Source organism: Aedes aegypti, chromosome 3 (assembly GCF_002204515.2).
Source record: "Aedes aegypti strain LVP_AGWG chromosome 3, AaegL5.0 Primary Assembly, whole genome shotgun sequence".
Lineage (NCBI taxonomy): Eukaryota > Metazoa > Arthropoda > Insecta > Diptera > Culicidae > Aedes > Aedes aegypti.
The window spans coordinates 31,587,310-31,601,050 of NC_035109.1; the positions used below are offsets into that span (position 1 = coordinate 31,587,310).

The window sequence follows — 13,741 nt, forward strand, 5'->3', positions numbered from 1 at the left end:
ACGATGTTCAATTTAATCATTTGAGGGGAAAATAACTATCGAAATGTTAAACGAAACTGATGAAACGGTTCACAGCCTAATTGAGTAGATTTTGGTTGACGTGTGCATAAGTGTACACAATGCTGAATCCTTTTAAATCTACGCTTAGCTGCATAGGCCAATTGTACTAAATTATTTCGCGTGGTTTGCTTTCTCCTCGTTTTCGTTTTATTTTGACAGTGATCTGCGAACCTGAACCCGAAAAAGAAGGAAGAACTTTTGAGTCCTCCCCGACCGTCGACTGGTGTGTGTTCCGAAAAATGGCAGCGCTCATCAAAGGATTAAAATTAGCCACCAAAATTTCCTCCAAAAATCCGGCATTGTTCGCTCTGGCCACGCGAAATGCCCGTAAGTATCGGATAATATTAAAAGTTAGAGCGTCTTCATTTCACCAGTGGATGTCACTACGAAAATCTGCTTTTCCGACGATTTGCTTTACGTAACATCGCTATCTGTCGTATAGTGCTGTCATTGAGATTCAATCAACATCTTAGACTTGTTTACCTACATATTTTTATTAATTCTATTTCCCTCAATCAGACGGCTGGAACAAAGACTTCAAACCGGCAAAGTATCCGGAAACAGACAAGGAGCGCGAGGCGGCGGCCAGGAAATACGGTCTGCATCCTTCGGAATATCAGGCTTATCCGAACGATGGCACCGGAATTGGAGACTATCCGAAGCTGGCGGATGTTCCCGTAGAAGCACGCGATCCCTACTATCCGTACGATTTTCCAGAATTGAAGAGAAATCTTCATGACCCGGTAAGTGCGATACGGAATTCCCATAACCAGGGCTGGTACCGACTGAGTGCCTTTGAAATAGGAACTTTATGAGAGCTTATGCTTGAACAAAAGATACCAAACGAGAACTGGAAAGAGGAATTAGGAAAACAAAAATAATCGTGACAGGAATCACGATATCAATTTTTTCCAGGGAATGAAACTAGGAATTTTTTGTTTTATTTTTTAATTGTTTTTACTGGGTTTAACCATTATGGTCATTTGCACAACAAAAAAGAAAACTTTATTAAATAAAGTTAAGAATAAATTTTATTCTTAGAATTAATGGCGTGCAATTTTAAATTTTCCTAATTAGTTCCGTATTTTTTAATAAATATCAGTAGTTTCTCCTCTTTTTGTTCATTGTAGCTTAAAATTTCCCCTACTGTATTTGCTAATTCACAGTCTGTTCTCTGATTTGCATATGCTCTACAATCTATGAGTATATGGACTCGAGGGGAAAAACTTGATGCGTTGCGGATGGCAGCGTGGTACAGAGGTTGAAGACTTTTAGGGTTGGTGCAGCTACCAGAACCTGTAGGACCTATTCCAAATAACATTTTTGGGAGTAGAACAGCTTTATTCGCAGTAGTATTTCTTCTGTCCCACCATTCAGTCGATTGCCAACCGTCTTCATAAAGTTAACAATATTTTGCTAATTTCAACAGCGTGCTTTTTAAGATTAAGACACTTGCCAACCTGCACTCCCAGGATTCGCGTGCATTGCAATTCTGGAATTTCTTGTTGATTTATCTTTATTGCAGGTAATCCAGGGTGTTTGCTTTTCCGACATATATGCATTAGAGTGGTTAAAAAAAATGTTTTTGTTCACTTTTTCGATTCTACCTAGATGAAATTTTAAGTGTTCTCCTTGAATTTGAGCTCATTCGGATGAAAACTGAGACTGCATCAAAGCCCATCAAAGTTTGTATAGGAATTACTATGGAAAAAGCAATTTCGGCAACGGTACGAGAACGATGAATCCTTATTTCCAGGATAGTGGTACAAGTTCCAGTGCTCCAGATCCGGTTGAATCCTTCCAGCAGAGTGCGGTTTATCTGGTACGGTAGATGGCGTAGCATAGCGTAGCTTATATTATTGGGACCTACAGAAGTGTTTCCTCTTTTGTCTAATGCCCAAAAAATTTCTTCGATTGCAAAATCTTGATTCAAAGTGTTGCTTGAATTTTTTATGTATACTTTCAGTTAAGGATTTACTGATGGTATTAGGTATACACCCGATTCTGTTTTTGCACGGATTTTATTTACACGGCCGTGCAAAAAAAGTTTCCATACAAAATTTTTTACCGAAACCTTATTTTTGCATGAAACGTCGAGAATTGGTGTTACTTTTTTTGCACGGTTTTTGAAATTTTGAACTGCAAACTTTTTTTGCACGGTACGCATCCCCCGTGCAAAAACAGAATCGGGTGTAGTGTTATTTATTGAAACACGTCTGGTTATGTTGGGAGTAATAGTGGAAGCGAAGAAAATTTTATTGCTCTAATGTCTAAGCCTACTACAATATGTTATCCTAGGTTGCTATGGGTAGTCCTTCGGTAGCCATCCAACACCCCTGCTCAACCGAATAATCCTAACTTACTTGGGAGCATCTCGAATGGTCCACGTGACAATCCTATGGTGAACAGGTCTGCCAACTGCTCATTTGTCGGAATGTACTGGATCTTGAACGTACCATCTTGTAGCTTCTCACGAATGAAATTATACCGGATGTCCACGTGCTTCACCCTTTTGTGGTCACGTGGCTCCTGGGCAGAGCAGATGCAAGACTACGGGTTGATCCAGCTTTATTCCAAGTTCGAGGATAAGGTTTCGCAGCCAGATTGCTTCACGCACAGCGTGGCTGAGCGAAACATACTCAGCTTCAGTTGAAGAGAGGGCAACGGTGCTTTGCTTGCGAGTCATCCAGGAAACTGTACCATCAAACACTTGAAACACGTTACCCGAGGTGGACCGGCGGTCGGCCGGGTCGTTCCTCCTATTAGCGTCAGCATATCCAACTAGTGGCGCCGATCCTTCGTTCCTCCGGAATGTCAGACCGTGGTTCACAGTACCCTTCAAGTAGCGGAGAATGCGCTTCAGGTGACTCCAATGTTCACTTGTCGGTGCAGATTGGTACTTGCTGAAGAAGTTGACCGCAGCACTTATATCCAGCCTTGACGACAGTGCCAGGTACGTCAAGCATCCTATCAGCTCTCGATATGGTTCGGACTGCTTCATCTTCGCGGCGTTCTAGCTTCAGGTTCGGTTCCAGTGGCGTCGGTGCAGGTTTGCAATTTGCCATGCCAAACCGCTGCGGTAAAAAGATCGATTTTATTCCAGCGGAATCCAGAGATATTGATTTATGAATGCGTCACTTCCATTGAAAATAGGGTAAAATGACCTTTAATAGGCCAAAATCGTACGAAAAAACAACGTGCAGTGAACTCTCACCTCACTATCGTTTTGCCCATAAAAAAATCTTTCTTTTGCAGTTAAAAGATCGATTTTATTCCAGCGGCATCCAGAGATATTGAATTTAAAGACATTTTTTTGCAAAAAAAGTCGACTGTGCGCTGCAGGAGGTCGTCAACGTACTTCGACTGGCTGATCTTCATCGTTCCTTTCGTTTCATCTCGGTTGATCTTGAGGCCGAGGAACATCTTCAATAAGCCGACGTCAGTCATTTCGAATCTTGTTGACAGCTTCTTCTTCATTTCGGCTATCACGTCCATCCGGTTTGAGACCAGAATTATGTCGTCCACATATAGCAGGAGATACACAACGATCTTCCCATCGCTCCACCAATAAAGACAGCTATCTAGATTGGAACGTCGGAAGCCCAGCTGGATTACGAACTTGTGAAACTCCGAATTCCAGCTCCGGGGAGCCTGCTTCAATCCGTAGAGGGGCTTCTTCAGGCGACACACAAGGCTAGGACCACCAGACTCGAATCCTTCGGGTTGTCGCATGAATATCTCCTCCTTCAGTTGTCCATTGAGGAACGCGGTTTTGACGTCCATTTGGTGTAGGATGTATCCCATCTGGTTCACTACCGCCAACAGCACACGCATCGTGGTCCCCTTCGCTACCGGTGCGTACGTCTCGTCGTAGTCGTAACCCTTCCGTTGTGAAAAGCCCTTTGCGACCAGGCGGACTTTGTACCGGTCGACGTTGCCAGCTTCATCTCGCTTGATCTTGAACCACTGACTAAACTGACGTGACTCTTGATTGCAGAAGGTAACCGAAAATATGCAACGGTTAATTCAAATGATGAGTGGTCGCAAATGTCAAACTGATGCAACGTCAAGAGTACGAAGGTGAGATTTATGGGATCGTTCAAATATTACGTAACGCATCAGGGGGAGGGAGGGGGTCTTACATAGTGTTACGGTCCAAACAAAAATTTAAAATTTCCCATACAAAAGCTGTTACGTAGGGGAGGGAAGGGGTCTAAAATTGCCCAATTTTGCGTTACGTAATATTTGAACGAACCCTATACAACGAGCATCTTCATCAGTCAAAATATAAACACAAACATTGCACAACCAAATACCTTTCCGTTGTCTCTAAATTTGTAATATCGCGAAAAAGTTGAATATGGGTCGATTTTGTGAGGTAATTAGTTGCTACAGCAATACTGTGCAAAACTGCTCAAACCAAACAATACACACTGGTTTCAAACTAGTAAGGTATGAGTTAAATACTAAATCTAAGGGGTCTATTTTGTAATTCGAGCGAATTCACGTGACTCGTCTGAGGTCATTGTCGATCAAAGTAAGCATGCATATTTCAGATGTCACCCGTCGACTTCCATAGTAATCCAGTCACATAGAGTGACAGCTGTCGATAAACTCGAGTGATAGGGCCAAGTCGAGCGAGATTTTTTGGTCGACAGTGGCTCCAGTCGAGTCGTTTTTGATCGAATCGACTTATAAAATAGGGCCCTAAAATAAACTAAATCAATTTCGTATGATGCATTTTTGTTTTGTCAAAACTATCGACAATCATGTAAGTCTGATTCTAAAGCAATATATTTGAGTCAAGAAAATTTTATTTCGTAAAGGAAAACTTAGATTTTTGTATTCTCTATTTCCCAAATATGATTAAATATATTCCTCGTATTTTTACCCGAACATGTGTAGTTTTTCCTCGGAGTGCTAAAGATTTGTCCGTCAAAGTGTTTCTTTACAAAAACCACCAGGTGGAGTTAGTGTTCCAACGTATTTTCATTCAAATATTTGGCTATTATTCATGAAGCAAAATGCTCTAGCCACCACGTCAGTTTAGTCAGTGCTTGAACACCCATTTACAGTCGACGATGTTCTTATTGGGTGGCTTCGGAAGGAGCTCCTACATCTCATTCTTCTGCAACGACTCCATCTCGCTGATGATGGCCTTCTTCCAGTGTTACCAGTCGCTTCGCCGTTGCAACCCATCGATCGTGGTCGGCAGGTTCTCCACGAACTTCTCAGCATTCAACGCAAACGCCATAGTCGCATCGTCATGGTCCTTAGAAACACCTGTAGAACATTCCGTAGCAGTAGATGCTCGAGAGCCGGTAATAAAATCAAGGAACTTACCGGGGAGTTTGCGCTCCCGTTCGCTGCGCCTCGTGGTCGCTTCTGCAGGGCAGTCGACACGTTCAGGTTGCGAAGGGAGCGTGGTGTCGTCATCCTCGTCGTCGTCAGTTATGTGTTTTTCATTCACATCTGGTGCTGCCTTTTCAGGCTGGGGGGCAATATTGGGTTGGCCCACCACTGGAGCTTCCTGCTTGGCATCATTCGGCGCAGCAACGGAACCATCTTTCTGCTCGTCGAACACCACGTCTTTCGCAACCGTTACTCTCCGATTACGTAGGTCCCAGATTCTATAGCCGTTCGCAGTGTAACCAACCATCACATTCTTCTCCGATTTGGGGTCCAACTTAACACGTTTCTCTTTTGGCACCCAGGTATGTTGCACCGAACCGAAGACTCGCACTTTGTCGATGTTGGGTTTTCGTCCATACCATATCTCATACGGTGTCTTCTTCTCTTTCAGCGCAGATGTAGGGCTCCGGTTGCATAGATAGGCAGCAGTCAACACCGCCTCGCCCCACATGGATTTGTGCAGTCCAGCTTCGTGTACCATCGAACGGGCCTTCTCCAACAGCGTGCGGTCCATCCGCTCAGCCACTCCGTTTTGTTGTGGGCTGTATGGAATGGTTGCTTCGACGTTGATCCCTTGAGTGCGGCAAAACTTACGGAGCGAGTTTCCAGTATATTCTCCGCCGTTGTCGCACCTCAGTCGGGACAATCGAGTTCCAAAAAACGCCGTCACCCGTGCACAGTATTCTTCAAACTTCGATTGCACCTCATCCTTGGACTCCAGGAGGTACACGACTGTGAAATTCCTAAAGTCGTCAATGAACGTGACGAATGACCGCTTCTTGTCCCACGTCTTCTGCGTAAACGGACTACACACGTCCGAATGAATGATCTCCAGTGGAAGAGACGCTCGTCGCTCTCCACCGTCGTCGAATGGTTGCTTTGATTGCTTCCCTTGGAGACAGACTTCACAGACACACCGTTCCGGCCAGTCCGAGATTTTCGTGGTCGTTTCCCCGCAATTGCCGTTTCCAGGCACTCCAGCAAGCCCCTGTCTTCCATCAGCACTTCAATCCTGAATTTCCAGTTGCCGAAGTGTTCACCGTTGAACAGCCAGAGTTTTTCGTCGCTCATCTTGACTTCTTCCGCAGAACTTGACCAAACGTTTCTTCAAATAAACTACTTCCGTGCTGGGCCCATAACCTATTGAAATACGTCTGGTTATGTTGGGAGTAATAGTGGAAGTGAAGAAATTTTTATTGCTCTAATATCTAAGCCTACTACAATATGTTATCCTAGGTTGCTATGGGTAGTCCTTCGGTTGCCATCCAACATTATTGTAGATAAAGGTGCGACAAAAATTCGACCACAGTAGAATAATCAGTATTTCCAGAAATCCATAAAAGTTTATAAAAAAATACCACTTAGTGAACGAAAATCATATTGGCTATAATGTTACTGAACAAATTTCTGTAAAAAAAAATTTTATTTTCAGTTATGATAATTATAAAATTGTTTGTCTTAAACGAACTTTATGTGCTAAATTGGCCACAGAACTAAGTTTTTATGTGCTAAAGAATACGAATCAAACACAGAGGCGTCGCGTGGTCTAATTATCAACCTGTGCACTTATAATTTAGTGTCATTTTATGTTTGTCATTATTAGGTTACTTGGGTTCAAACCATTTTTTTTAGTTAATAAACCAGTGGTCACTGACCGTCGTTTTCGAATACAATTTTCTTCTGATCTTTCAGTTGATTCAAAATATTTAAGACTAATCGAGTTGTTTAGTTTAATTTATCAACTCAACAAACATTTTTTCAATTTTAACGATTAGTCATCATTATGGTAAAATTGTTGAATTGAGTATGAAAATAATTTTAGGCCCTAGCCTAGCTAATATTGGGTATTTCTTTGACCACTGGACTTCGAAGTGCGGTCTCATAAGTGCGAAAGTGTGAATAACAGTTCGGGATAGCTTCAAATCAAGTTATGTTGGTGTCTTTAGAGCACTTATTCTTTGATGTGCGAAGAATAAGTCCCTCGAAGACACCTACCCGATTAGATGCAAATACGCACTTTCATTAGCGTTTCCGCACTTGTAAAAACTTCTGCGATAGTCCAGTGGTGCAAGAAATGCGCAATATTGCTGTAATCATTGCTTACATATCTTTACACAGAATAAAAAGATCGGTAGCATCGTGTACTGAGTGCACGCATCGAGAAACATGCTCGCTTTTAAAACACACCACAAGTGCTGGCGATGATGGTACAACCGCTCTTGAGTTAATTTTCAGGTTGTCATCTGATTGACTATCGCTTGCAAGTATCACCGCGCTAATACTGTATGATAAAAGCGAGATTTTTAACCAGTACTGTACAGAAAATAACAGCGCGTGTACTGAGTGCTAAGCTTGAAAAAACTTCCTATCGACAGCCGCCTGAAAAATCGGAAAAATCGCTCCTAACCAGCTTTCATACCCCAAGCGTGGTAATGCTGAAGGCGCTAGGGTAAAAAAAGAGCAAGCGAAATATATCTCTCCCGTAGATTGATTTTTCTCTTATCTCTCTCATCCACGCTTGCACTGATCGAGTTGATTGATGTAGCAAGACTGTGCACGGCACTATGGCTTATCAGGTGGCCAATAATCAAAAAAGTGATGTGCCCCAAATTTCAATTCTTGTTCGCCATTTCATTGTAAACATGTCTGCTAAGAAATCCCCAAAATATTAGGGCATGATTTGCATTGCACACTCAGATATGAGGTGCCAAAGTTGAGCCTATGGAGAAAAACTTGTTTTTATTAACAAAAACTATGGTTTACTCAAATGAATATAACTTTTTTTCTATAATACTTACGTAAAATGTTTTTACACCATTTGAAAGCTTACAAAAAAGGCTTCCTAGAAACAATAAAAAAAATTAAAAAAAGGTTCAAAATAGTGGCTTTGATGATGTTTTTTTATAAAGCGGTTAAAAAAATCGAATAAGCTTATAGTTAACACATCGAGTACTTTTTTGTCCCAAGTTGTCCCAGGCTTAAATTCAGTTCCAAGGGTACTTTGAGATGTAAACTAAATGATCGTGAAGAATTTAGTTGCACAAATTTGCACTTTTTTGATTTAAGGCTTTTTGAATTTTTCCAATATTTTTAACCATTTTCTATTGAAAACAGCTAAAAACTAATTCACAAAATAACTGAATTTCGCTAAATCATTCAAATCATCATTTCTATGTAAGTTTTAATATTTATAATGGTTTGCACAACGTTAATCGCATAAATGGCTTATATGCATTATAAGTAACAAAGTTTAATATTTCGCTATAGGCCCTATTCAAAAGTTAGTCTCGAAAACTTGTTTTTGAAAATAAAACATCAAATTCGTATCGTAAAACTCATAAATACGACATGAGATGGAAAAAATATTTTTGGCCGCCAGTCTGTATGAAAACCGCCCATAGTGCACGGGCCAGAGTTTACGCTTTGGCTACTTACACACTCGCATTTGCAGTTCAAAATGCTTTCTACCACATAGACAGAACTGCGTGTACGATACAACGCAGCGCGTTTCCCGATGAGAGTGCACGCGTTGGTTTTCAACGTCACAGCAACGAAGTGTAGCGTGGAACAAAGTGTTGCGTAGCATGCATCGCGATGAGCGCAAAGAAAAACTTAGGTCCCAGATCGTGCGTCGCACGAAACAGCATTTTCATTTTATTTGCATAGCAAAAATTTAACAACAGATATATTTTTCTAGATGAAAATTCCGTTGCAAGCTATTAATGAGAGGTAGTTGAAAAGAAATAAATTTTTTTATTAAGAAAATTATCGAATTGTACTTTAAAAATAGTACATACAGCCACCTACAGCTAGGATGAACGAGCTTGCACCTGTGCAGTGCACATGTTGCACATGTGGACTCGACGCCTCTGATCAAACATATAGATGACGCGACAAATTGAGCTTGAGCTTGATTGGCCGCCAGTGGTTGCTACTCCAGTATCGCCAGATCAGCTGCACTTACACAAGGAACCAACCAGATGACTGCTTGGGACTAACACACACCTGCACAAGTGCTGGTGATCTTTTATGTTTGCACAACAATGGCGCCTGCCACGTAAATATTGTTCCCTAGATGTCACTACTGACATTTCTAGAGTACTTATTTATATAAAGAACATTATGAACTTGTTTATGAGGTTTTTCGGAAAATAATTTTAGATGGCTAAAATCTACCTGATAGGGATCAAATTAGTTTGAATTTTGTTTGTTAAGTGGCACTGTCGTTGAGTGCAATCGTGTTTGGTTTTTTTTGTCATCGGCGGTGCTTTGCTGGACAGCGCAGTAGTTTGTGCTCCTTTGATTATGTTCCATATTCCTGTGGAGCAAGCGATGGAATCATGGTCAAACGTATCCGGTCCACGTTGTGCGAGTGCAGAGATATTCGAGTTCAGTCGAGGATGGATTACGAACTGGTGAACTCGTTTTATGCTCGTTTACACATTTGTATCGAGACAACGTTACGTTTTTGTATTTTTCAAACAAACTATGGATAGTTCGTCACTGCAAGTGTCGGCATAAACCCTTAATCTGTTTAAAATTATTTTAATATACATGAACGTATCTTTTTCCGTCATTACTAAAAATAACCTAGTTCGATATCATGAATGTCGACGTACGGGTTACGTTTTCTTAGAGATATCCTATACAGTCGAATTTCGTTCGTTGCACTACGTTTAATTGCACTTCGTTTTAATTGGGCTCCCGTTAAGTGGGCTGTAGCCCACCTAAAACGAAGGCAAACGTCACTTTTTGACATAAACCGTAATTTGTCAATGTTGGTAGCGCTTAATTTCTATTGTAATCGGTTGTTTGACAGCTCAAAACTTAGCCCGATTAGTGAAAGTCTTTCACTAGGTGGGCTACGGGTTTAGTGCAACGAACGAAAGTTGACTGTACTTTTTTAAATTAAATTTCATGACTCTTTCACTTATTTACATCGAACTGCATTAAATTAAGAAGATTGAAATATGTTTTGAACTTTTTTTTTCAAACTTCTATCATTGGTTTTGTTTTTTCAAACAAACTATGAATGGTTCGTCACTCCAATAATCACGTTTCCAAAATTACCCTCGTGACCCCAGTACCCCGGAAACCAGAAATATCATTCCGAATTCAGCATTGTCCATTTATGTGAAATAACTGGTACCTCTTTAAAGTCAATTCGAAATAGACGAAATGACGGCTATTTGAAAAAGCATAGTCGGAGGTCGGGTACATAAAGGTTAATACATATCCAGGAGTACTCCCTGGATGAATTTTGCAGCAATTCCTTAGATAAACCGTTTATATGAATTCACGAAAGAATTCATATGGAAATGGATAGAGAAATAACTGGAACAGTCGACGTAGGAACTCCATGAGGAATTCTTGTGGGGGTTTCTGAAAACTCTTTTCTTTTTTTCTTTTCTTAAACTCAGTAATAAGTCCTTGGAGATGTACTTGGAAGATGTCCTGTTGAAATCTTTGGATGATTTGCTAGAGCAACTACTGAAAAAATCGGTAGAATACTGGAATTGATGGAAAAAATACTTCCTGGAATAGCATTTCGGAAAATTATCAGGGCAATCGCAGTGGAAATTTTTGGTAAGGTATTTCTAAAAAGAAGTTACTGCAAGAAGGGAGAAAATCATGACTTTGAAAACCATTTTGGTTGAAAGAAGTTCCATAAAAAATATAGACTTTAGAGACCTTTAATTAAAGATAGAGACATACTTGTATTGAAATAAAGACCTGTTACCAGCCCTTGATAAATGATACATAAAATAATTGATTTTCTCGTTCCAGCTCCACGCCGATACTCCCCTGTGGGGCGAGGACCGTTTCGGTTCCGCTGAGCCGCTCCGTTTCTCAATGAAGTTCTACTGGCTGTCGTTCATCGGCGTTATGACCGGGTGCTTTGCCTTGTACTATTGGCTGGAAGACTACAAAATGTTCCGACCGGTTATGGCCAAACAGTATCCCCGTGATGGCCCTCACTACACATTCGAGAGCAAGTGAACAACGGAAGTGGATCCGGGAGCCGTTTGTGTTGTGGATTCAAGTGCGCCGTAAATCTCTTGAATCGACTTCTAAGCTAAATTAACCATCGTTAACCAACACAACGCATTCTGATTGTTTCCGATAGTGCAGCATGTCATTTGGACGGTTGTTTGAATTACATTGTAGGGGTGTCTGGAGGAGCGCAATCTATTGTATGTCGTTCTGCCGTGATGCTAAGATTATTATGTAAATAAATTGGAAGAAAACTGAATGGACGATGTGTTGTAACTAAAGATCCTGAATACCTCTATGACTTCTATCTTCTATCTTCTATTCTGTATAATGTATTTTTTCCAATGATAAGTATGCCGGAAAGGCTTTGTGTCGCAAGGAAGGAAGCAACTTGACGGACGGGCGTGGGGTGATCGAAAGGTGGAAGAAGCACTACGACGAATATCGGAATGACGCGAGGACACAGGCGCACAGGATGACAACAACGGAGGAAATTACTACGCCGGATACATATTAACTATGAGAACTGAGTATTCTTCTTCTTCTTCTTCTTGGCATTAATGTCCTCACTGGGACAGAGCCGGCTACTCAGATTGATGTTCTTATGAGCACTTCCACAGTTATTAACTGAGAGCTTTCTTTCCCAAAGTTGTTATTTTCGCATTCGTATATCGTGTGGCAGGTACGATGATACTCTATACCCAGGGGAAGTCAAGAATTATTTCATTTGCACTTTGCAGCATTTGGTGGGGCAATAAGAGCGCAAGTCTGTCCAAAGCCGAGAGGCAGGGATAGGTAATGGTCGTAATTGTCTGTGCAAACCGCATGAACAACAACGGAAAGGATAGGAAGGGTTTGGGTAGGTATAGGGAAATAGCGAAGACTTGTAAGTAATACGATTAATGCTCCAAAACATGAATGTACTGGAAGCAACTTAATTTGAGTTTTAAATTTTGATTTAAATTATCATTCAATTAAACAGTCAATTGTACAAGCACACTCCAACCTCTTTTTACGACCTTTATTTTTCATGACCCCTTTTTTACGACCGAAATTTAGACTAACAACCGTTTTTATAAATGATCAATTGTAATTGTAATTGCTCGATCCACACCCTGGCAGACATCCGTCCGCCTATCTAGACACGGGCTAGGTGAGGACCTACCAAGCCTCCCCCGTTAACATGTCCTATACCGTTTAGCACACCGGGATCTTCCACAAGCAGGCGCCGGTATTTAAAGCGGTCCCACAAGTTTCAGATACATTAAATAGATATAGTCCCTCTGGCACTAAACCGAATAGCGCCCTCCACATCATCACCAGCACTGCCCATCCCGCGCGCCAACAAAATGCCGGAAGTAGCGTGCCGTGTAGCACATCAGATGTTTTACACAGCACACCACCTCCGACACCATGCTCAACGTACAGCAAAGACAACGCTGATAAAAAGCGGAATGCGTCATTCGATTCAGTACCAGAGGGACTATAAATGTAACGAAGAGGAAATGAAAAAGATAGTAGAGATGGTTTGGCTGTTGGATTGCTGAAACGAGAAGAAATAAATAAAGTTATTACGTTAAAACGTGGTTTTTATAGTTAAATAAATGTATCGATAGTTTCTCATCTGTTTCTTTTCCGTATCGTAGTTGCGTCGATTATATCCAACTCGAGTTTTATCGTCTCCGCTCGGGCAATGAGGACCGCGATGAAATGAAAATATAAAAATATGAGCATTAGTGTTTATCTATTATTTAATGTGGTTCTCATTTGCTTTCCAATACCTAAGTAACATGTGAACTCTGCCTCTATCAGAAAATTCTAATAAATTATAATTTATCCTCCTACACTTCCCTAACACAAAGTATCTCTATTAAATAAAACATTTACTAGTGCAAAAGCGCAAATAATAACCAAACAAATACCCCAAAATTCTTTCTCATTGTACGACAAACATTTCAAAACAATTACGAAATGCTAAAATTCAACAATAACTGCCCTCAACAAAACTTTCATTCAATCACCCTTAAAATACCTACACAGTCATCAGTAGACCCTGCACTATAATAACCTCCTAATATAACGCAGAGCTAAAAATGCTCTCTTGCGTTACACAATCTAAACAAGAAGCCATTTTCAAATACTTCCCATAATTTGTGCGCGGCAAAACAGATTCCACTTTCTACATAATGTAACCCAGCATGAACAGCTGCCCAACTCTCCAGATCTGCGCCCTCCAAGTTCCAAGGTGCTGCTGCCTTACGTTGAAAACTTCTTT

At 41.0% G+C, this 13,741-nt stretch overlaps 1 protein-coding gene across 1 annotated transcript; it reads left to right on the plus strand.

The window, feature by feature from the left end:
- The first annotated feature begins 212 nt into the window (after positions 1–212).
- On the plus strand, positions 213–11,725 carry LOC5567821 (NADH dehydrogenase [ubiquinone] 1 beta subcomplex subunit 8, mitochondrial). The gene is made up of 3 exons (XM_001657677.2): positions 213–387; positions 580–803; positions 11,260–11,725. The coding sequence occupies exons 1-3, from the start codon at positions 300–302 to the stop codon at positions 11,470–11,472; spliced, it is 525 nt and encodes a 174-aa protein (XP_001657727.1). The 5' UTR covers positions 213–299; the 3' UTR covers positions 11,473–11,725.
- The last annotated feature ends 2,016 nt before the right edge of the window (positions 11,726–13,741 follow it).

What these genes read in the sequence shown, in the direction of transcription:
- LOC5567821 (XM_001657677.2), top strand. Translation starts at nt 300, where the DNA reads ATGGCAGCGCTCATCAAAGGATTAAAATTAGCCACCAAAATTTCCTCC. An exon ending in TCTGGCCACGCGAAATGCCC is followed by an intron (nt 388 to 579) that starts GTAAGTATCGGA and finishes TCCCTCAATCAG; the next exon opens with ACGGCTGGAACAAAGACTTC. An exon ending in AGAGAAATCTTCATGACCCG is followed by an intron (nt 804 to 11,259) that starts GTAAGTGCGATA and finishes TTCTCGTTCCAG; the next exon opens with CTCCACGCCGATACTCCCCT.